The following is a 24,544-nucleotide window of genomic DNA, read 5'->3' as shown; positions in this document are numbered from 1 at the left end:
ATACACTTAAAAGGAACATTTGAAAGTGTCTTGGATGTAACAGAGCCCATAGAACTGTACTTAACTGTACCTGCTTCCTCTTTAATAGTTCAGCTCTTTTGCTGACTAAGCATTTTGGCAGGGTTGGAAGCAAGCTGCTCTTTGATTTCCACTGAAAACAATTACGAAAGCACCCTGGGTGGTGCAGCATTCAGGCAGGGGTTATACTGATTGCGGAGGAGGGGGAAAACCTTCTAAGATAAAAAACACAGAAGAAAAGGTAGCAGGAAGAACAAGCTACCAAAATGAAAACAAGAGTGCAGTATTTTAAGCCTAAAACACTGCCAGGGCAGAGTGAAAGGGCTGCAGATATGGATGTAGATGCAGATCAGCTGGGGAAATCAGTACAGAAATAGCTCACTCCATTATTGCTCAAGCATGCAGGCATATTCGGGGTGGAGGGGGTGATGGGGTGGGGGGACCTGCTTCTATCACTGCAGATGTGGGTAAAATCCTGAATGGGAGGCTCTGGTTTGCTGGATGCACAAACCAAAAAGAAAACATAATTTGTGTTCATTTTTCATGATCACTTGCATGGGGGCTTTTCTTACAGTCTCAGCTACCTCATACAGTTACAGTAATTGTCCCATTCCAAAAGTGGACATGCAGTTGTTAGGAAGTTAAAAAGCAAGGAACATTAAAAAACACAGTATGTTCAGAAAGTTGCAGATTAAGAAAATTCTTGAAGATACATGCTCAGTAAGAGTTATGAATTTGTAACCACAGGAAAACCCCTTTGTGGGGTTTGATGGACTGTTCACCTGAGCCACTGGTTGAGTTTGGCTGATCTATGGTAAGCTTATCATCATGCATATAGGCTCTTTTATTATTTTTAATGTTTTATCTGCAGTGCTTTTACCTTAAGAACAAACGTGCTTGCTTAGAAAGAACTGTGTGGTAACTTAAATGTGACAACTAGGCTGTTTAGAGCCTTTGAGGAAGGAAGGCAAAGTAGACCTACTGAGGCAGTCTGTGTTGCTGGGAAATTCACAGCATAGGCAGAGAGCTGTGCAGCCTGGAAATACCCTAGTCAGGAAGGAAAGAGACACAGGTCTCCACCCAAGAGAGGTGATAATTAAGGAGATGAGAACTTAGATATAGAACAGAGAATAGCCAGGGGCTTTCTGTAGGGGGGAACTAGTTCAGTACCGGGTCATAGGGAGGAGAATCACTTACTGAATCAGCAACAGTACCTGTATGCTGCTGATTCTCAAAGGTCTTATCTAACTAACAACCTGCATGGAGGCTACCAAACATATGGTATCTGTCAGGATAACACCATCAGGTGGTAGGATGGCAGTAGCATATTAGCAAAATTGAGCCTAGAAATTTTGACGTACCCTCAGAATTTTAACAATCATGTGTGGAAAATCCCAGGGTGTGAGCTGTGAAAAGGGTACATGCTGCAAGGAACAGGGGGAAAGTAGACTTTAAAAGACACAAATAGCATTTTAAAATGGATGGCAGCCAGCATAAGGAAGCTCCATCATGCTCCTACTTTGGTTTCAGCCAACAGACGTGACATCATATTTTGAATCAAATGCTGACACATCAACAAATTGTAAGGAAAACAACTAGCAAAGAATTAATCAGTGAAGATATAAAAGGCCATGAAGAATAGTTTTTCACCTGTTAATTTGGCTTCTCCAGGTTACCTATAGCACACTGGAAATATGGGTTTATGTCCTGTCCCTACCAGAAAGTGGAGATAGGGAAAAATAATCAGTGTTGTGATGACATCCGTCCATTTATGTTATGGCCTTGTTGGATCTCAGTTGGGTCAGCCTGGAATAGGCAATCTCTCACGTGGGAATGTTCAATGGTATTTAGGGCCTTACATGTCATACCCAATAGCTGAAACTCCATCCTGGAGCCAAGAATCAGTTAATGCAGATCCCAAAGCACTGTTATCATTACCCTAGAGCATTTTATAATGTGCTACATTCTATGGTAACTTGGACTTCTGAATGGATTTAAGGCATAGCCTTATCTGGGGCACACTGCTGTAGTCCAGTGAAGGCAATGATCATGGTGGCAAGGTCTGCATCAGAGAGACAGAGAGAGAGATGCCACCCTCCAGCCAAATACAGATGGTAAAAGTTCTTTGGCTACTATTTCTACTATGTGTGTGTACAATGCCTCTGAGGTCCTACCACAATATAAATAATAAATAATAGCCCATGCCCACATCTCACCCAGCAACTGGGATATGATCCTCATGCCTGCTCTGGCCGCTTTATGCTGGATAAAAGGACTGGATCAGTGTACAGCCACATATCCATCTGGGGGAGAACTGCCCCAGCACAAGAACAGAGGAAGGCACCTGTAAGGCTGCCTTCCAACACCAAGGACCCCTTGGGCCTAACATGGGGGAAGTATAAGTGTGGGAGGGGCATTTTGGGGTGGGGCCTAAGAAAATTGATCTATGGAGATTCAAGGTAGCATTGTTGCCCATAGGGTCTCCAGGGCTGTCTAAATTGTGTCGGTGGCTGCTCCAACCTGCAAAGCAGCACAGAATCAGGAGAGTGCAGATGGTGGTTTACAGCCACTTTAAAGCCCACCCACTCCTCCATGGACTGAGACTTCTGTGCGGGGCCTCAAGAGGTACAGCACTTAATCTCATCCTGGGAGAGACACCGGGATCCCTGTCTCCAGTGGGATAACAGAGAGAGTGTGTCATCTACATACTGAGAATTGTTTCAGAGTAGCAGCCGTGTTAGTCTGTATTCGCAAAAAGAAAAGGAGTACTTGTGGCACCTTAGAGACTAACAAATTTATTAGAGCATAAGCTTTCGTGAGCTGTAGCTCACGAAAGCTTATGCTCTAATAAATTTGTTATACTGAGAATTGTAACTCTCAGAATGGTGTCCCTTACATTGCATATGAAGGCTGATCATGCACAGTACAAATCTGTAGTACTGCCTGGTACTGTACTGGGCGTAAAAGCCCACGGGGCAGAAAGACAGTTACCCAGTATGGAAGTTTATTTATTTGTTTTTCTCTTAATATTTGTTGCAACAGGTACCTAGGAATAGGAGTTAAATTCCCAGGTTGGTAATTGCCAGGCTCACTCTTTCCTTTTGGGTAAAGGAAACCCAGTGGTTTCAGGAAGGTTTGTACTTGGAACAGCTCAGCCATGCCTCCATTGTCACTACCCCTGCTATGCCGGCTACACTGCTATTTATTCTCACACTAGTTCAATGAGAGCTAGATTTGTGTACATGAACAAAAAAAATCATCCCCCTAGCTCATAGCCTAGCCATAGATTAAGAGCAACTGGAAGATTATGTGCACTGTTACTGTGCTTTTATAATCGGATTTTAAAATAGTTCAATCATTAAATCTGTGAGCGCAACAGAATATAGCTCAGGTAAATACACTAGGAAATCAATTGTCAATAAATCAATAAATTAGGGTTGTCGATTAATTGCAGTTAACTCATGCGATACATTTTTTTTGAGTTAATTGTGATTAATCACTGGTTTAATTGCATTGTTAAATAATAGAATATCAATTGAAATTTATTAAATATTTGAGAATGTTTTTCTACATTTTCAAATATATTGATTTCAATTACAACACAAATAAAAAGTGTACGGTGCTCACTTTATATTAGTTTTTTTTATTACAAATATGTGCACCGTAAAAATGATAAACAAAGAAACAGTATTTTTCAATTCACCTCATACAAGTACTGTAGTCCAATCTCTTTATTGTGGAAGTGTAACTTACAAATGTAGATATTTTTTTGTTACATAACTGTACTCAAAACCAAAACTACGTAAAACTTTAGAGCCTACAAGTCCACTCAATCTTATTTCTCATTCAGCCAATCACTCAAACAAGTTTGTTTACATTTACAGGAGATTGTGAACAAGAAGCGGGCAGCACTATGTCACCTTAAAATGAAAACAGGTGTTCACATGGCACTGTTGTAGCCAGTGTCACAAGATATTTACATGCCAGATATGCTAAACATTTGTATGCCCCTTCATGCTTCGGCAACCATTCCAGAGGACATGCTTTCAGGCTGATGACGCTCTTTAAAAAAATAATGCATTAATTACATTTGTGACTGAACTCCTTGGGGGAGAATTGTATATCTCTGGCTCTATTTTACCCGCATTCTGCCATATATTTCATGTTATAGCAGTCTCAGATGATGACTCAGCACATGTCCATTTTAAGAACACTTTCGCTGCAGATTTGACAAATTGCAAAGAAGGTACCCATGTGAGATTTCTAAAGATAGCTCTACCATTCAACCCAAGGTTTAAGAATCTGAAGTAACTTCCAAAATCTGAGAGGGATGAGATGTGGAGTATGTTTTCAGAAGTCTTAAAAAAGCAGCATTCTGATGCGGAAACTACAGAATCCAAACCACCAGAAAAGAAAATCAACCTTCTGCTGGTGGCATCTGACTCAGATGATGAAAATGAACATGCATGGGTCTGCACTGCTTTGGATTGTTATCGACAGAACCTGTCATCAGCATGGATGCATGTCCTCGGGAATAGTGGTTGAAGCATTAAGGAAAATACGAATCTTTAGCACATCTGGCATGTAAATATCTTGTTATACCGGCTACAACAGTGCCATGCGAACACCTATTTTCACTTTCAGGTGACATTGTGAACAAGAAGTGGGCAGCACTATCTCCTGCAAATGTAAACAAACTTGTTTGAGTGATTGGCTGAATGAGAAATAAGACTGAGTGGACTTGTAGGCTCTAAAGTTTTACATTTATTTTTGAATGCAGTTATTTTTTGTACATTATTCTACATTTGTAAGTTCAACTTTCATGATAAAGAGATTGAACTATAGTACTTATATTAGGTGAATTGAAAAATACGATTTATTTTTTTTACAGCGTATATATTTATTTTGAATTCCAAATATTAAGTGAGCACTGTACACTTTGTATTCTGTGTTATCATTGAAATCAATATTTGAAAATGTAGAAAACATCTAAAAATATTTAAATAAATGTCATTCTATTATTAATAGTGCAATTAATCATGATTAATTTTTTTAATCGTGTGATTAATCATGATTAATTTTAATCACTTGACAGCCCTACAATAAATGTTTAAAAATCAATATAGCCTGGCAATATATTTAGAACAAATGATTTTTGCTAACTAGAGAAAACAAGATAGCAATTTTATGTATAGAGGAGTGCAAAAGTTTTGTTTAAAAATAAAAATAAAATAAAAGCCACAGGCACTCACCTTGTCTGGAGGATTCATTACAAATCCAAGCTAGAGCTAGGTTTGCAAACTGTTTGAGCTAATTTGGATTGGTTTATGGATTTGGAGTCAAAACTAGACAAAATTCTATTGCCCTGGCTAAGTTTTTGTGTTTGTTTGAATCTGAAACTCTAGGTAAAACTTAGGGTGTTAGAAAAGAAGGTGAACAGAAACTGACAATTTTGCAAAGCTCTGCTATCAAATCCAGTTTGGTTTTACATATCTATAGCAACAATTGTTGGCCAGGTTAGTCAGTAAACACAGGAATTGATGAAGGTTAATGAATACAGGAAGGCAGCTGTTGTTATATGTTCAGGTGAGAGAACTGTACTGTAAACAATGGACGCAGTTCAACCTTGGTGTAACTCCACTACTGTAAATGGATAAATTTGGCCCAATGGGCCAGATCCCCAGCTTGGGTAATTGCCACAGTTGCATTGACTTCACAAATAACCCACACATCTTGAACTCGGTCTCGAATATCAAACATTTGCAGTGGACTGTTAGAAATCAATCCACTAACTTAAAAAGTAAAACAAAAACATTTGTGGACTAAGTTCAAATTATAAAGAAAGGAGAGAAATCTGCCATCTGCCCTCACAAAGTCTGGGAGGAGAGGTAAGCTCATTGCGTAAGTTCTTCACTGTGAATTATTCACTCAGCAGTAGAAGTAGGGATGAAAAACATACAACTTGGAAATTCCAGGCAAATCTATTAACATTTCAGGTAGGTAGGAGCAGGAGCCAGTAATTGCTCAAAGCAGCATATACATTTGTCAAAGCAATACTACTGGGGTTAATAAGGACACTACAGCACCTCCGTATGGTCTGTTTTTGGGACTGTGAGACCGCCTTCACGTGGGAACAAATGATATAGCTAGATTCTTGCTGGAACGCATCAAGGCTGACTACAGCAGGCTAGGAAAGATGTTAAAGAAACGGAGGCTCAGGTGATTTTCAGTGGGATTCTTCCTGTCCCTAAAGGAGGAGAGTGAGGGTGAGACAAGATTATGATGATCAACAGATGGCTCTGGTTTTGTTGCTAGAAGGAGGGCTTTGAGATGTTCAATCACTGGGAGGTATTCACAGGGACTGTTCTCATGGGATGGGCTCCACCCAAGTAGAGAGGAAAATAGACTTCTGGGATGGAGGTTGGTACGACTGATTAAAAGAACTTTAAACTAGGAATTCAGGGGAGATGTTCATGAAATCTTGATGCCTGATTCTAACATTGAGCAGGAGGAAAATCACATAATTGAAGATACAGAAAGAGATACAGCAACAACAGAATATGAGAATAGATAACAAGAGGAAAGACAGTGTCAACACCCCTGACAGTAACAGTCAGGTAGGCAATACTGGCAGTACCATGACTGTACCTAATTGGGAGAGGAATCTGTGCAAAGGCAAACAGAAACAACTAAGATGGCTACACACCAATGCAAGGAGACTGGGTAACAAAGTGAAGAAACTAAAACTACTGGTGCAGGAAGTGAAATGAGATATTATAGGAATAAACAGAAACATGGTGGAATAGCAGTCATGACTGGAGCACAGGTATTGAAGGGTATGTTTTGGTCAAGAAAGACAGAAATAAAGGTAAAGGAGGTGGAGTAGCATTGTATATTAACAATGAGGTAGACTGTAAAGAAATTAGAAGTGATGGAATGGATAAAACAGAATCTCTTTGGGTCAAAATCACTTTGGAGAAGAAAGGTAAAATAGGCTCCACTGGGATAGTGCGTGGGATCTGCTACAGACTCCCAGGATCTGATCTGGATATGGATAGAGACCTCAAATATTTTTAATGAAATAAATAACTGGGAATTGTGTGATTATGGGAGACATTAATTTCCCAGCTATAGCTTGGAGGACGCACACTGCTAATTAATGATAGAGCCCAAATATCCCTGGATGTGATAGCTGACAGATTTCTTCACTAAATAGTCACCAAACCAACAAGAGGAAGTGCCATTTTAGATTTAGTGTTGATAAGTAGAAAGGACCTCATAGAAGAACTGGCTGTAGAGGACAGCCTTGGTTTGAGTGATCGTGAGCTAATTCAGTTTAAACTAGATGGAAGGATAAACAACAATAGGTCTGCAACTAGGGTCCTTGATTTCAAAATGGCAAACTTTAAAAAAAAATAGGAAATTAGTTGGGGAAGTCAACTGAACTGAAGAACTCAAGGATATGAATATTTAGGAAGCTTGGAATTGCTTTCAGCCAAAGTTGCAGAAGCTATCTGAAGCTGGCATCCCAAGCAAGTGGAAAAACTCACTGGGAAGGGTTGCAGAACTGGATGTACAAGCATCTCAAACAAATTATTAAGTGAAAGCAGAAAGTCCACAAGGAATGGAAGATGGGAGGGATCAGCAAGAAAAGCTCTCTCTTGGAGATCAGAAAGGGTAGGGGAAAAGTAAGAACTGCCAGAAGCCAAGCAGAGTTGGACCTTGCAAAGGGAATTAAAACCAATACTAAAAGGTCACATAGTCATATAAATAAAAAGAAAACAAGGAAAGAAGAGATAGCTCAGTGGTTTGAGCATTAGCTTGCTAAACCCAGGGTTGTGAGTTCAATCCTTGAGGGGGCCATTTAGGGATTTGGGCCAAAAATTGGGGATTGGTCCTGCTTTGAGCAGGGGGTTGGACTAGATGATCTCCTGAGGTCCCTTCCAACCCTGATATTCCATGAATTATTATCCATGAATAAAGTGGGACCACTAAGTACTGCGGATGGAGTAGTGATTAAATATCTCAGCATGGTGCAACATCTAAAACGAATATTTTGCCTCCGTTTTTAACAAAGGTAATGAGGAGGTTAGGTGTAATGGCAGGGTGACTAATGGAAATGAGGATATGGAAGTAGAAATGACCACATCTGAGGTGGAAGTCGAACTCAAACAGCTTAATGGTACCAAATCGGGGGGGCCCATCCAAGAATATTAAAGGAACTGCCACATGGAATTGCAAGACCATTAGCAAGGATTTTTAATAAATTTGGGGGTTGTACCCTATGACTGGAGCTAATATACTACCTATTTTTAACAAAGGAAAAAAATAACCTGAGAAACAACAGGCCCGTTAGTTTGACTGCAATTGTATGCAACGTCTTGGAACAAATTTTGAAAGCGAAAGTAATTAAGTATATAGAAATAAATGGTAATTGGGATAAAATACAACATGGTTTTACAAAGGTAGATTGTGCCTGACCAACCTGATCTCTTTCTTTGAGAAAATAACTGATTTTTTTAGACAAAGGAAATGCAGTAGGTCTAATCTACCTGGATTTCAGTAAGGCATTTGATACAGTTTCACATGAGAAATTATTAGTTAAATTAGAGAAAATGGGGAGTGATATGGGAACTGAAAAGTGGATAAGGAACTGGGAAGTAAAACTACTACCCTGGCATAAGATCCTGGGCAATACTACAGCTGTTACAGCAAGCTGCTGCCATATCCCTATGTGCCGAAAAGTCCTTTTGAGAACATCTTAAACCCCCCCCAGATTTTCTTTTTACCTTCATAAGCTTGAGAAAATTCCTGTGTGAGAGGAAATACTCAGAATTTGGCGTTTATGTCTAATGAAATTAAACACTATGAATTAGACTGTTAAGAATAATTAAACCGCTTGTTGCCCACTTCTTTGTTAGTCTTTTCAATATAGCTTTATTCACCAACCCCAATGGTCATAAATCACCAACCCCACCAATAACAATATTACTTCTATACAGCCTTTGATCAAAGTTTGCAAAGCACATCGCAAACATTAGTTTTGTAGGTACATTCCCTTTCCATAGATGAAGAAAACAAGGCAGAGAGGACACAAAGTCAACCAGAATCCTGCCTCTCCCAGACACGTACTCCAACTTCTAGACAATACTATGTACCCACAGTAAATAACAAAACTACCTGCCTTTTGTTAAGAAAGGGGTGATCATATCCCTTTTAAGGAAGCCCTAAGATGCAAATAAGTTAGTCCACTAATAGATTTCAGAGGTCTCCTAATACAGATACAGCATTTATAACAATGAGGAATTTTTAACGAGACACTTGGCTGTAAACCCTCTCACTGAATGACAGCTCCAGCTAACACTCAGCTGAGGAGATTCACTCTCTCTGAAGGAGATGACCAGGGATGCAAAGGAAAGAAAAGATAACCCCCCTCTACCACTATGCCAATTGACAGACTCCCCACCTACGTAAGAAGAATGTGGAGTGGGAAGTACTCGAGGAGTCTCCTCTATCAGCCCAAACAGGGATTTGGGGGTGGGGGAAGAGTAATCCCATGTATGTTTAAAAGAACCAGCAAAAAATCCTTAAACTTTTCTTCTTCCCCAAGGAATACAGATATGAACAGTAAGTCCTGCTGCTTGTGGGCTACTGGGAAACACATGCGATACCGCTCATGCACAAGCAGCTCAGCTATTTTTGCTTTCTAATTCCCTATGTCACCTAGCCCTGGTCTACACTAGGTGTTGAGGTCGAATTTAGCAGAGTTAAATCGATTTAACCCTGCACCCGTCTCTTTTTTTCGACTTAAAGGGCTCTTAACATTGATTTCCTTACTCCACCCCCGACAAGGGGATTAGCACTGAAATCGGTTTTGCTGAGTCGAATTTGGGGTATTGTGGATGCAATTAGATGGTATTGGCCTCCAGGAGCTTTCCCAGAGTGCTCCATTGTGACCGCTCTGGACAGCACTCTCAACTCAGATGCACTGACCAGATAGACAGGAAAAGGCCCGCAAACTTTTGAATTTCAATTTCCTGTTTGGCCAGTGTGGCAAGCTGCAGGTGACCATGCAGAGCTCATCAGCAGAGGTGACCATGCAGAGTTCATCAGCAGAGGTGACCATGATGGAGTCCCAGAATCGCAAAAGAGTTCCAGCATTGACCAAATGGGAGGTACGGGATCTGATCGCTGTATGGGGAGAGGAATCTGTGCTATGAGAACTACGTTCCAGTTTTCGAAATACCAAAACATTTGTGAAAATCTCCCAGGGCATGAAGGACAGAGGCCATAACAGGGACCCAAAGCAGTGCCGCATGAAACTTAAGGAGCTGAGGCAAGCCTACTAGAAAACCAGAGAGGCGAATGGGTCAGAGCCCCAAACATGCCGCTTCTATGATGAGCTGCATGCCATTTTAGGGGGTTCAGCTACCACTACCCCAGCCGTGTTGTTTGACTCCTTCAATGGAGATGGAGGCAACATGGAAGCAGGTTTTGGGGACGAGGAAGACAATGATGATGAGATTGTAATAGCTCACAGCAAACAAGCAGAGAAACCAGTTTTCCCGACAGCCAGGAATTATTTCTCACCTTGGACCTGGAGCCAGTACCCCCCAAACCCACCCAAGGCTGCCACCCAGACCCGCCAGGTGGAGAAGGGACCTCTGGTGTGTGTACCTTTTAAAATACTATACAAGGTTTAAAAGCCAGCATGTTTAATGATTAATTTGCCCTGGCATTCGTGGCTTTCCTGGATATACTCCCAAAGCCTTTGCAAAAGGTTTCCGGGGAGGGCAGCCTTATTCCATCCACCATGGTAGGACACTTTACCACTCCAGGCCAGTAGCACGTACGCAGGTATCATTGTAGAACAAAGCATTGCAGTGTGTGTTTGCTGGCGTTCAAACAACATCCGTTCTTTATCTCTCTGTGTTATCCTCAGGAGAGTGATATAATTTAGGGTCAGCTGATTGAAATAGGGTGCTTTTCTTAAGGGGACATTCAGAGGTGCTTGTTCCTGCTGGGCTGTTTGCCTATGGCTGAACAGAAATGTTCCCCGCTCTTAGCCACGCAATGGGGGGAGGCAAAATGCGACCTTGTAACGAAAGCACATGTGCTATGTATGTAATGTTAACAGCAAGGTTTACCGTGAAAGAGTGTACCCATTGTTCTATAAAATGTGTCTTTTTAAATACCACAGTCCCTTTTTTTTTTCTCCACCAGCTGCATATGTTTCAAGGATCACAGGATCTTCTCCTTCCCAGAGGCTAGTGAAGATTAGAAGGCAAAAAAAATGCACTCGCAATGAAATGTTCTCTGAGCTCATGCTGTCCTCCCACGCTGACAGAGCACAGACGAATACATGGAGGCAGACAATGTCAGAGTGCAGGAAAGCACAAAATGACCAGGAGGAGAGATGGCAGGCTGAAGAGAGTAAGACGGTGCAGTATGACTGCTGGCCATTGTCTTCTGCTGGCTGCAGATTAAAAGACAGTGCACTGCTGGTAGGACTCAATCGCCATGAGACGAAACAAGGGAAATGACCTGGCTGAGTCACTCCCATATTTGCCCAGGCGTCCGGTTAAAAAAGCACCCAGGACTACGTCAACAACGGCTACCAGTCATACTGCATTGTCTGCTGCCAAAAGGCAATAAACTGCTGCTGTGTAGCAATGCAGTACCACGTCTGCCAGCACCCAGGAGACATATGGTGACGGTTAGCTGAGCGGGCTCCATGCTTGCTGTGGTATGGCGTCTGCACATGTAACTCAAGAAAAAAGGCGCAAAATGATTGTCTGCCTTTGCTTTTACGGAGGGAGGGAGGGAGGGAGGGAACGGGGGCCTGATGATATGTACCCAGAACCACCCGCAACAATGTTTTAGCCCCATCAGGCACTGGGATTTCTACCCAGAATTCAAATGGGCGGTGGAGACTGCAGGAACTGTGGGATAGCTACCCACAGTGCAAAGTTCCGGAAGTCGACGGTTGCCTCGGTACTGTGGACACGGTCTGCCAACTACATGCACTTAGAGCATTTGTGTGGGGGGACACACACACTTGACTGTATAAAAACGCTTTCTACAAAACCGACTTCTATAAATTCGACCTAATTTCATAGTGTAGACATACCCCTAGTCAGTCTTGTCCCTGAACAAGTCAGCTTTGCATGCACCAAGAGAGCCTCATAACATTACCACTGGACAGAGCTCTTAGTACTGAATTTATTAAAGAACCCTCAAGTCCTCATGAAGGGCCCAGTTCTGCACCCTGACTCACAGTGAGTAGTACTTTACTCCATGAGTAGCCCCATTAAGATGGGGCCCAGTCCTTCCACTCCCTAAGTGAACCTGGGTGGATTGCCATGTCATGAAGATAATGATGGACTTCAGCCCAGAATGGCAGGTTGATCAAATCAGACAGACAAAGATCTTTGTTATATTTAGTGAGTGCTAAGGAGAGCATTCTCAGTTACACTGAGTCCAAAGTTCGAAGGACTTATTTTTATGTAACACAGATAGATGACTTTGGAAACAAAACAATATTGTAAAACTGCACTCCACATCGTACACACGTCAGAGTACTACCGTATCGTTCCTTATTACTTAAAAAACCCGGAGTAAAGATACATTACAATACATAACACTAAAATAAATACTATTCAAGCCCAGCTACTATTACACTGATCTGCTATTATGAACAGGAGAAATATTCACCAGTACATTTTAAAAACACGTAGTAGGCGCTCAGTATATGTTGAACTTTGGCTATACAAGGAAAAACAAAAATATTTGGCCTTGGCATGAGGGCATTTTATATACATCACATCAAAACATCTATAACTGTCCACACTTGGCAGCACCTACAGCCAGCCCAGATTAGAAGACACACTCAAAACCAATCCTCATTTCTCTTACTATTAACTAACATGACACACTCAAAATTCAGTATGGTTTTCCATATTAGAAGCTTAAAGTAACTAATGAAACCATTCTTTCATACTCTCAGAATTTCTTTTGATGACTAATGAGCATGGCAGGCAGCTCAAAATGACAGAGTATGAATCTAGATGAAAGCTTTTTGCCTCACTTTTTAGGTAAGATTATCAGTAATCTAGAATGTAGCTTCTACTACAATAAGAGATTTTCTAAGGCCTTTGCTGAAAACAGCTGTACTGGTGCAATCTTGTGTGATTAAACTGCCAGGAGTATTGTATTGTTGGCACAGATACTAAGGAATCAGTGATTTAACAGACTATACTAGAAGCTTTAAAAGACTGTTTTACATTTTATTGACCACAGCATGGAAGTACTGAATATGAGGAAAAGGGGCCAAAGGTTTATGGGGTATGCTTACCTTCCAGCAGGTCTCTTGCCAGACCAGGTTCTGCCCCTGTGGACCGAACAAAGTCTGACAGGACCGCGTCCATATCAAGAGTCATGTGATCATATAGAAGTGCTGCCACACACGCAGCAGTAGCAGGATTTGTTGATAGGCTACAAGACATCCATCTATAAATGAGAACAAAAATACAGAGTTCTAGATGTATTTATCACAATTGGCTACAAAATAATGGAAATCACACATTTTTTCCCAAACAAAACACCCAATTTAAATTTTTAATAAATGACAATAAAGGTCAAAGTTACAATGATTAAAAAAAGAAAATAAATTTACATAAATACCATGTTAATAGCATTTATGATCTGCCTCTGCCTGGGTCACAATCTGTTCCAGTGACTGAGTATATTAATAACTAGTTCTCATCTTTCACACTTCTGTTGTTCTTTTCTGTTTCTCTTTGCTCTTTTAAAATAATCTTTCTGCACAACTTTTCAGTGCACAAGGAAGTTATAAAATTAAACCTTCATAAGAGTAAGTTGTTAAAAGTCAAAGACTCCAAATGGGCACATGCTTCACTCTAAGCATGAGAATTGTCCCATTGGTTCAGTTAACGTGCTTTAAGTTAAACATATGCTTATGTGCTTATCTGGACCAGGGCCATATTGCATGACCTTTGTATTTATATACTTTTAATATAAATACACTTATATTAGAACTCATTACTTGTTTCTTATTTATTGCATCAAAACATAGAAATAACCTATTTTCCCTGCCTTAAAGATGTACTTGATAGGGAATCTGGGTTTTCTCCCATTTCCTCAGAACTAATGCTGTCTTCCTCATAGGGGTGCTGTGAATCATGATCACCATCATCAATAGCAGCAGCAACTTGTATCTCTTTTGTTTGAGAGGCTGTGTTAACTAGCCTTCTAAACATCTGCATTAGTGCATCTCTTTTAACTACAATAATGATGACAACCACAATGAATGGAACGACAACAAAAGCTACTGCTAGGCTTATCTCCAGATTGTTACTGCTCATATTTCTGGAAGGTGGTGGGTATCTACTCTCCCTCTCTATCAATTGAGTTGACAGTCTGGAGGGACCCACATACACTTACAGTGGCAGTTTATCTCATTGGTTGTACACGCCTTTCAGCATCATAATCAATGACACGTGCTATTAATAGAAATCTTGTCAGGACCACACAAAGCAACATCTTTCACTGCTGCAGCATCAGGTTTTTTGTTCCCCCGCATCTCAGCATGATTAACAGAAGCTAAACACATTTTCAAAATAACATTGTACATTTCTTAAGAAAGCCATTGTTACATGGCTGATCTTTATAAACACTTTCCTGATTTCCCTCCAATATAACAACCATTTAAAAAATAAATGTACATACTGCAAAATACTGCACATCACATCAACCCCACTCAAAACTAACTGGAATGGAATTGACTACATTTGCTATACAAGTTCATTTTCGTCTTGAATTAAGTAATTTTCAAACAACAACGAACCATATTACTATAAATATTACAGCCACCATTGTAGTGTGGTAATCCCAGTATACTCTGCAAATGGATTCTTTCTGCTATTGAATTTCTGGTGATGGAATTCCCCACCCCCCACCCCCAAAAACTAAGACGTTAGAAACAACTACCACAGACACAGAGTGAAATTTGGGCCCTAATGAAGTCAATGTGATTTTTATCATTGACTTCAATGGGACCAGGATTTCACCCATGCCTTCTGCTTGTGTCAGATGTAATTATAGATCATGTTAATAAAATTAAAATAATCCCAATTGTTAGTTAAAACACAATCAATAAAATGCTTTACTTAAAAGCCAACAGAAACTGTTCCAGGCCAGCTAGAGTAATTATTATTAATTATTTAATATCAGGGAATTCACAATAACTTTTTGTTAAAGAAAATCTTCCTGAAGTGGTAGGAAGTCAGGTTTCCTTTGCAGAATGATTCACTTGTTTTACAGCAGAGTGATGCAGTATGTGTTCAGCAGCTTACTGTAGGTTGTTTGTACCATCCAATTGCTGAGAAAAGTAACAATCACACCAGAATGTGACAATGACTCATGGCCTAGGAACCAGCACGTAGCAGCTAATGGAACCACAATCATAGCTGATGAAATGCAAATGTATTCTTGTTTTTGTATAGATAATGGATTTTTTTATACAAGCAAGTACGTAATTAAATCTTAAGCAAGTGAAGTATTTTAAACTTAGTTAGAAAAATACTCTGGAAGCCACCTTTGCCTATTGTGTACTAAAAAACCACCTCTGGAAACAAAACAGAAGGGTTTTTCATTTTCTGTCATGCACAAATTTTTCTTTATAGTGTCAAAGCAAAAATAATTGGGATGGAAAGCGCACTACATGTCCCATCTCTGGCATTTCCTGACAGGCACAACATAGCCTTGTTTATGTGCAATCAGGAACTTTTCTTTAGTATTTTACTTTCATCATTGACCAAGTAAAGTGGCCTTAAAATAGAAGTAGCTTTAGGACAATTTATCCCCAGAGTTTTTAAATCAACCCAGAGGGGACTCTCTCTCCTATATTCATTTTTTCCCCCTAAATACCCTTGGACCTAAGGAAAGGTCTAGCCTTTGGGTAACAGATGAATATTCCCCCTACTGTATCCAATACCTATTATTATTTCCTGAACAAGTAGAAGCTAATCTATTTTCATAGACAACTCTCCCTACAAAAATTTAGAGCAGTTGTTTTTAAGAATGGCTGAATCAGACATATTTATCATATAGACAGTATTCAAACTTCATTTTAAGGAATGAGAACAGATCAGAAGAGGTGGTAGAAGTTAAATGGTGTAGAATATAAATGAAACTACAAATTTTACTTTTATTCAGCATCTGTCATTCACTCCATCAAGACGCCAAAGCTAATCTTTACACATTCATCTGATATTTTCACTCAATCTCATGGGCTCATTCATGCCTTTGCCATGAGTCGAGAGTAAGGGGAAATATATTTTGTGCTACACTGGGAGCAAACTTTTAGTTGGCCCCTGGTTCTGCCATTGCAGCAAAGAGGGAGTAAATTGTGCCAGGTCTAGAGTATATGTTCCCCTGCAGGTTGGTGCAGCTACACCCTGTACCTCCTCTGTTCTCCCCCTCCAGTTCACCTGCACAAGAAGGGAAGTAGCAGCTCTACAGAGTCCTCTTCCCCTCCCATACTACTACCTATGATGTGGGTAGCCAGTACTGAAGTGTGAAGGAGTATTTGGATGCTCTTATGCCTCTGTACTAGCTAGACCACACTTTCACCATACTCTCCCTCACACCCTGCATTATAGCACACATGTGCATGTATCTATATATACAAACAATCAAACACAGACTCTTCTGAAGTTTATTTTAACAGCTGTTGCTCAACTGGACATTGTCAAAAGGTTAGGAATTTCTTGAAAGAAAGCCCTCTGTGATAATTAGGTTTTCAGAAAATAGCCCTTACAATAGCATAGGATTATCATTTAAGTTTAATAATAAATAAGTAAATATCTTGGATTTCCTAGCGTGTCTCTCTTCAAAGGACTCTAAAGCACTTTATAAAACTAAATTTATATACATGCTAAAAAAGGATCATTTCACCAGCTACGAAAGCAATTGCTGCATAGGGAATGGTCCCTCCTAAAGATGTGGTGCACAAAAGATCTTGAAAAATGGGTCCATTCAGACTGTAAGTGTCTGAGATGAAGTCAAATGTGAACTGACAATCTAGGCCACATAAGTTTTTATTTAATTTAATTTACTTACATTGCACTCATTATTGTCATATCAGGCTGCATTTCAGAAAGGTAAGAGAACCATCTGGGTCACAACTTTTCGCACAACTGGACAAGGGAAGGCTATAAAAGTTCATGTAGAGCCAAGGGAAACATGGAAAGATTTACAGGGCCTCTTAAAAGCAGAATGCAAGCACTTCACAAAATCCCATTACCTTGATAGATTATGCCTAAATTTGGCCATAGGGTTTCAGTTGGGTACATATACTATACAACAGTTGAATTTTTGTAACCGTTTTAAACATGAGGTATGAAGGGAGTAATGTTGCTGCTTCCAACATTTTCCTAGTAAACACACATTCATTTCTAAAACAGCTGCACATAAGGAGAGGAGGAGGGCAAATAAGAGGACGTTGTAACCAAAAATCCATGACAATTAAATTTCTTTATTTCATCCATTCTCCCGGTCATAAACCTGCACCAGAAGGATGCAGACATTCAGAGTCAAGTTTAAAGACCTTGTTGAAGATGAACGATGCAAAGCATTAGTAAATTTCAGATCTTAATCATAAATGACTCATCTGGCAGTAAACTTTTTTGTGGTTTTTAGAAATGTGTACATTCAGGGTAGTCAAATACAATCATTAATCAGTTCGGGGGCCAGATAATTCAAACATTTGGAAATTTTAGCTGTATGTCAGTCTGAACAAGTCAAATCATGGATCATCTGTATACTAGCAATATTTCACTATTTTTAATGCTAGGTTCCCCCTCCCATTATTTCAAATATTTTCTGAAAAGCACTTCAGGCTGAGAAATATTTTGTGGCATAATATGGGTTTCATGTTCCCAAAGGTTCTGTTGGGTCAATGGGCAAAGCAAGTTGCCAGCTAAGCCAGAAGGCCTAGCTAACTCTAGTCTAAAGAGGTATGCCATCGTGCCAATGAGAGATCTGAACAGGTCTGAAAACATAAGATCCAGTGACTAGCACACAGTTCCAGTAGTAAGCAACCTTTCTTACAATAATAAATATCACCTATTCCCCCCACAGCCCCACACAGCCCCCCCCCCCACACACACACTAATGTGGCTGAAAGCAACATATTATTAGGAATTATGGTAGGTCAATAATGTTACAAAATGTGCACAGGTAAAATAGTGGGGGTAAAGCTCCAGCACCACCAAAGTTAATTGCAAAACTCCCATTGACTTTTGTTGGGACCTAGACAGGGAGCTGGATTGAATGACCTAGTAAATCTTTGTCTTCCCACTATCTATGACTCTGCAACTGTGAGGGATGAGTGAACTCTAATAGGGTCAGAAATCTGGTTTCGTTAATGAGCTGAAAGTTTGGATGCTTATCCCAAAGGCATCCCTTTTCTAGGACAGTAAAATCAGTCTGCATCCTACCTGTCTTTCCTTCCTAGCCCCACACATTTATCAATCGGTCCCTCTCCTCCTCACAGCTGTGGTCCATTGAGCCCTCCCAATTCATGACTATGGCCGGTCAAAAATTTTCTGTCAAAATTATTTTGATGGAAAACTGAGTTTTCAACAAAATGATTCCCTCCCCCCCAAAAGCTTCTGCTTTCTACAGAAAATCGAAAAAAGGAAATAAATGAAAACCAAAAACCTTCATCAGAAAATTTTCAGTTTGAGTTTTCAGTTAAAAACTGCAAAATTTCTGTGGGGAAAAACACCTCCAACATTTCAGACCAGCTCCCCTCAGGACCCCCTCTTTTTTCCTAACTTCATTTTATGATTTAAAACATACGTGTTTGACTGCTCAGTTTCATAGTTTTGCTTCCTGGGTATTTTCCATAATGAGACAGAAAGACACAAATCAAGGATATATATTTTATTTAGCTGATTTAGTACTACCCAAAACATGATACAAGCCATAAATAGACAGTCCATCTACCATGTGTGTGAGGGGTAGGACCCACAGCACTTCATTGATATTTGCATAAAGAGATTTTTGGTGTGGCCCATCGGAGAGACAACACAGGCAGCAGCTCAGGATTTTCCTCTCTGCCCTGTCACTATGTCTTGGTCCAGATGAAGGTGAGTCCACCGGGAAGTGGCTAAATCATTCTCTATTCCGATTTAATCCTTGGCCTCAGTTCAGAGGCTGACAGAGTCATTTCTGTGAATGGATTTTTGTGACAAGGATTGGCCTGCGATCAGATAGATCACCAAATAAATATATTTACCCATATTGATAACTTTTGGCCAGCCTCAACTTGGGAAAGACCCAAAACATCGACTTGAAGGTGAACGGCCCTTAAATCCAAAAATCCTGAGCCATCCAACCCACAATGTAAATGGACTAGAACAAAATTTTCTTAATAAGCTTGAAAGTCTTGCAATATAGGAAAGCCAGAGCCATCTCTCAGTGCATTTATGACATCATGAATTACCTTTGCATTGCTCTCATGGTGACACAGTCATCAGAACCCCATACTCTGTGTGCACCAATAGCTTTGTAGCTCACATGTAAGTAACCCATCTCATAAGTTGCACCAGAGGTCATGCCAACAGCCTAAGCAGGCTTTTTCCCCAAGGAGATGTTGCCTTGTGATATAGATGCTTCATCTTGCAAGGCCCATACATACAAATAAAGAATACTTGGGCATTCTATTGTTAATGCCACTCTGGATGATGTGGGAAGAGAATGCAATGCACTGGTAACTGGATTATGGCCACAGCTGCAGCTTTTACTGAAATAGAATAAGTCAAAGTGTGGTATTCTCCCATTGCCAATGCTCTCTAAAGTAGTAATTAATCAGAAAACCCAAGAACACCTACTCCTTGGAGAAAATGGCTCCCACCTGCTTTATGAGGGAACTATGAGAATCTTGCCTCTGTATTACGGGGCCAGCGTATAACTCAAGCTGTACTCTTAGCTTTCTTCAATTTAGGTAAGAATTAGTCTTTCAATCAGACTTTCTGATAAAGGTCCTTTTTGCCAGAAAGCCACTTTTAGTAATAAAAACATACCCAGATTGGACAGGAAAGAAAGACTTAAACAAGGGAAGAAAACAAACTATAAGGAAGGAGGCAGTGACTCACTACAAATTAGAAATTCAGAATCCAGCTGGCTGCCAGACTTTTTGTTCTAACCAGATGAACACATCACTTCCTACATTACTGAACCATCACTATGTTTGCTACTAATGGCAATTGTAACTATTAACACTTGCTCACTCTCATAATGTTGCATACCCATTTGGAGTGGATATCTTCAGTCTATGAAAGCACAGTCTTCCTCAAAGAACAACCTTCTTCTTATGGACAATAAAAGCACAAATAAATTTAATAATTAGCACCTGAGAATCTCATTACATAATATCAGAATCCTCTCAGAATCCTTTCAGAAATGCCATGCTGTTTGCATCCAGTGGAAAAAGGGGAAAAAGGTGAATCATAAGCAAAATGTTTTCACTTCTGAAGATTTAAAATTAAAAACAATGTCCACTAATAAAAATACACTATGAACCAGATCAAAAGCCCAATGGAAAGGCTTCCATCATCTTCAGTGGGTTTTGGATCAGTTCATCTGCTCTCATAGACTTTAACGCCAGAAAGGACCATCATGATCATCTCATCTGACTTGCAAATTGCAGACCACAGACCCTCATCCAGCCACTCCTGTAATAGGCCCATAACCTCTGGCGGAGTTTCTGAAGTTCTCAAATCTCAAGTAATAGAAATGGGATGAAATGTGATACTTACACTTTGCACTTGCATGACCTTGCATTCTGCACTAGGTACTAACAACAAGAATTTTTGCAACAAACTGGGGACTTACCAGTTGGAAGCTAAAGAGGAGGAAAAAGACCTGAGTGTTTTATCAACCACAGGATAACTATGAGCCATCAATGTGATGTGGCTGTGAAGAAGGCTAATGCAATCCTGGGATGCCTCAGGTGAGGTATTTTCAGTAAAGATAAGGAAGTGTTATTACCATTATCCAAGGCACTTGTGAAGACCTCATCTTGAATACTGTATGTAATTCTGGTCTCCCATATTTAAGAAAAATGAATTCAAACTAAAACATGTGAAGAGAAGGATACTAGGATGATCAGAGGAATGGAGAACCTACCCTACGAGAGGAGACTTAAGGAGCTTAGCTTGTTTAGCCCAACAAAATGGAGACTAAAAGGCAATATGATTGCAAGATGAGCACTCAGAAGTGGGAGAAGTTATTTAAATTAAGGGCCAATGCAGGCACAAGAACAAATGGCTATCAACAGGCCATCAGTATGTTTAAGCTTTAAATTAGATGAAGGTTTCTAGCCATCTGAGAATTGAGTTCTGGAACAGCTTTCCAAGGCGAGTAACGGGGGCAAAAAACCTAACTAGTTTTAAAACTGAGCTTGATAAATTTATGGAGGGAATGGTATGATGAAATTGCCTACAATGGCATGTGGTCCTTCTGCAACTGCAATTTTCAAATATATCCAATGGTCGGAGATGGCACACAAAGGTTATTTATTTTTTAATGTAAATACTCTAAGTGTCTGATTAACATTGCTGACTCCTCTTGACTTGTGAGGTAAAGTGAAGGATAAGGGAAAACTCTTATCCTTTTCAGAGGGGAACCATCTCTCTGTGGTTGAATTTGTATGTTTTTTTTATTTGTAGACATGTATGGTACAAAGACCCCCAGCTTTGCATAGCTCCAGACACAGAAAATAATTTTTACTAAGACATACCACATTTAAAGTATTAAAAGTATTAAAAAAGAGTGTCACTTAGTCCACCCTCTAAACAACTGAATTCAGTAAATAAAACAAATCTACAAAATAAAACCACATTTGATGCAGCTAACAACTGGTTTCTTTTAACTAAGGCTTGCATAATTTCTTCCTCTGTTTTCTCCATGTGAAGTGCATTCCATAGCATTCAGACAGTTCCATAAAGACTTTTCATTCTCTTTTTACAGCATTTCTCAAGATGTTCCACTTTTGATTAGAAATATTTTGCAAATGCACATTTGCAAAATATCTGAACAATTATTAAGGGAGAAAGCAAAATTAAACAATCAGATCCATCAGATTAGATTTGCTTTGAATTTGAGTTGACAAACCATCAACAGTAAGGGAACTGGAGTTAATGTTGTCACTCAGCTTTTAGTTCAATAGGTTGTAGCAGCATGTAGTTAAGAAAGGTCACCGGCGGGGGGAGCGGGGGGGAGTAGCGCAGGGGAACCGCTCCCCGCCCCAGCTCACCTCCGCCACCCTCAGCCTGAGTGTGAAGCCACCGCCTGCTTCTCAGCCCTCCCAGGCTTCCCGCCGAACAGCTGATTCGTGGGAAGCAGGGTGGAGGGGTGGAGAAGCAGAGTGGGGCGGTGTGTTCAGGGGCGGAGGCAAGGTGATGTGGGGCCGGGTGTGGAGCTGCCGGTGGGTGCTCCAGCCCCAGAGCACTCACGGAGCCGCTCCCCCTGTTCCCCCCCCAGCTATGCTCTTCCGCCCCTAGGAGCCAGAGGGACCTGCCGGATGCTTCCTGGGAGCTGCCCGAGGTAAGCACCTCTGGGACTCCCCACCTTGCCCCCCTGCAGGTGCCTCTGGCTCTTAGGGGTGGGGTGGGCACCCACTACGGTGGCCCACAAGACCCTCCTGCCCGGTTCTGGGGGCAGTCAGGGGAGAGGGGTGGATGGGGCAGGGGTCCCGGGGTGGGCGTCAAGGAACGCGGGGGGGGGGGGGGGGGGGTTGGATGGGGCAGAAGTCCCGGGGGGCAGGAGTGGGCAATGACCGCTTCGTGGGATGAGGAGGGACCTCGTTGTTAAGATTTTGGCAGCTCATCACTGAATATATACACACGTGTGTATGTATTGTGACAAGATGGCTGATGTTAGTATGGTGGGTCCTGCGCTTTTCTTGGCAGGGGGCTAATCTATAATAACCCTTCCTAGTCTACAGGGAACCATGCCTTAATTAGCCTAGGGCTTATATATTTGCCCTCTACCACTGCTCCCTGGCCCTCCTGTATCACAGTATATAGGATAAAAATCACATCGTACCAGGTTGACACAGTTTTTAATAGAAAACTGTTTAGAAAACACCCTGCACAACTGCATCATTAAAATAGTTTTCTATTAGCTTTATTCTACAGTGCCTCGAAGCATTAGTTTTAAGAATTCATAAGCCTTTCTTAAGTAAGATTTTGGTGGTTATATTGTGTCCAATAAAACACAGGAAAATACTAGCACATTATACAGCTACAAAAAGGTCATTGCTTTCAAATCATTAGCATCTGTCCAGAATGGCAAATGTATGTAAGCAAAAATATGAACAACTGGCATAAGCGTAATGATATTCTCTATATCTCTATCACTGCAAGGAGTATATGGGATTTACTGGCAAGTTGACACTATTTGCTAGAATGGATTCCTTGCTATATCCATTAACTTATTGCTATTATTTTGGGGATAGGGAAATGAGCAACTGATACCTTTTGAAAGAAATAAAAAGTTAATGCTTTATATCCAAAATCAGGTAGAAACAATAGTTTAAAATATATTTCATGAAGAAAAAAGGCACAATTCTGCATGTGCATGAGCAGTATATTGGGAATTAACGTAAAAGCCTCATCAGTTTTTTTAAGTTACAGGTGCTCATCTACATGATCAGTTAGCGTATGGCAAGCTGGGATGTAAATCTACAGCACTTTAGCCTTCCACACACAAACTGATCATATAGACAAGCCCATGCTGTTATAATTTCTAAAAACTAAAGATACATATTGACTCATACATATCTGAAACATTTCTATACAGAGAAAAGAAATCTAGGCCCTTATTCAGTCAAAGCACTTAAGTGTACTTAACTTAAGCATAATGTGAAGTACTGCTGAAAACAAATTACTAAATGTTTTTGCTGAATTGGGGCACTAGGGCACGCAGTAGGGTGGTACCTGTGCCGTTAAAGAGCAGATCATACTGTAAACTTTTATGCAAGACATTTGAAATGTCAGAGAATTTCTAGATCAGGTGATATTGGTTTTTCATTATGGATCTGGTAAAGAGATTACATCCCTCTCCGCTGTAGAAACTTGCCACAGTTATCTATGTCTTTGTGATTGTATCATTGCAGTTCAATCTACACTTCCCCTCCAGTGGGAAGCTCTAGCTGTTGCATAATGCAGCTGCTTGGCAATTTTGCAGTGTTAGCCACAGAGATCCTGTAAAACCAAAGACTATGCTGCCCTATTCTACTTGCTTCAAGGTGCAAGTCCTGACATTATGTCTATAGTTCTACTCTTGTGGTTTCCCTATGACTGCACATTATCTGGGTCTCGAGACTTTTTCCCATCTTTTTGGATACTTGAGTGATCACTCTTTTCCCCAAATGCTGTAGTAGCAGATGAGATCATTTAGGGTAGTTATAGCTCCCCCTAGACATGACCATTTG

General features: G+C 40.5%; 1 protein-coding gene across 3 annotated transcripts in view; it reads right to left on the bottom strand.

Moving 5' to 3' along the window:
• Positions 1 to 24,544, bottom strand: part of OTUD7A (OTU deubiquitinase 7A) — a 257,682-nt gene that overhangs the window by 112,548 nt on the left and 120,590 nt on the right. For all 3 annotated transcript variants that reach the window (XM_038420849.1, XM_038420848.2, XM_043493746.1), the window contains one exon: positions 13,373 to 13,527. In XM_038420849.1, coding sequence (XP_038276777.1) covers positions 13,373 to 13,523 — 151 coding nt within the window. In that variant the 5' untranslated portion in view covers positions 13,524 to 13,527. The remainder of the gene's footprint in view (positions 1 to 13,372; positions 13,528 to 24,544) is intronic.

This window comes from Dermochelys coriacea, chromosome 10 (assembly GCF_009764565.3).
Source record: "Dermochelys coriacea isolate rDerCor1 chromosome 10, rDerCor1.pri.v4, whole genome shotgun sequence".
Classification (NCBI taxonomy): Eukaryota; Metazoa; Chordata; order Testudines; family Dermochelyidae; genus Dermochelys; species Dermochelys coriacea.
Note: the sequence above shows the minus strand (reverse complement) of the source record. Positions and strands in the feature narration are given on the sequence as shown.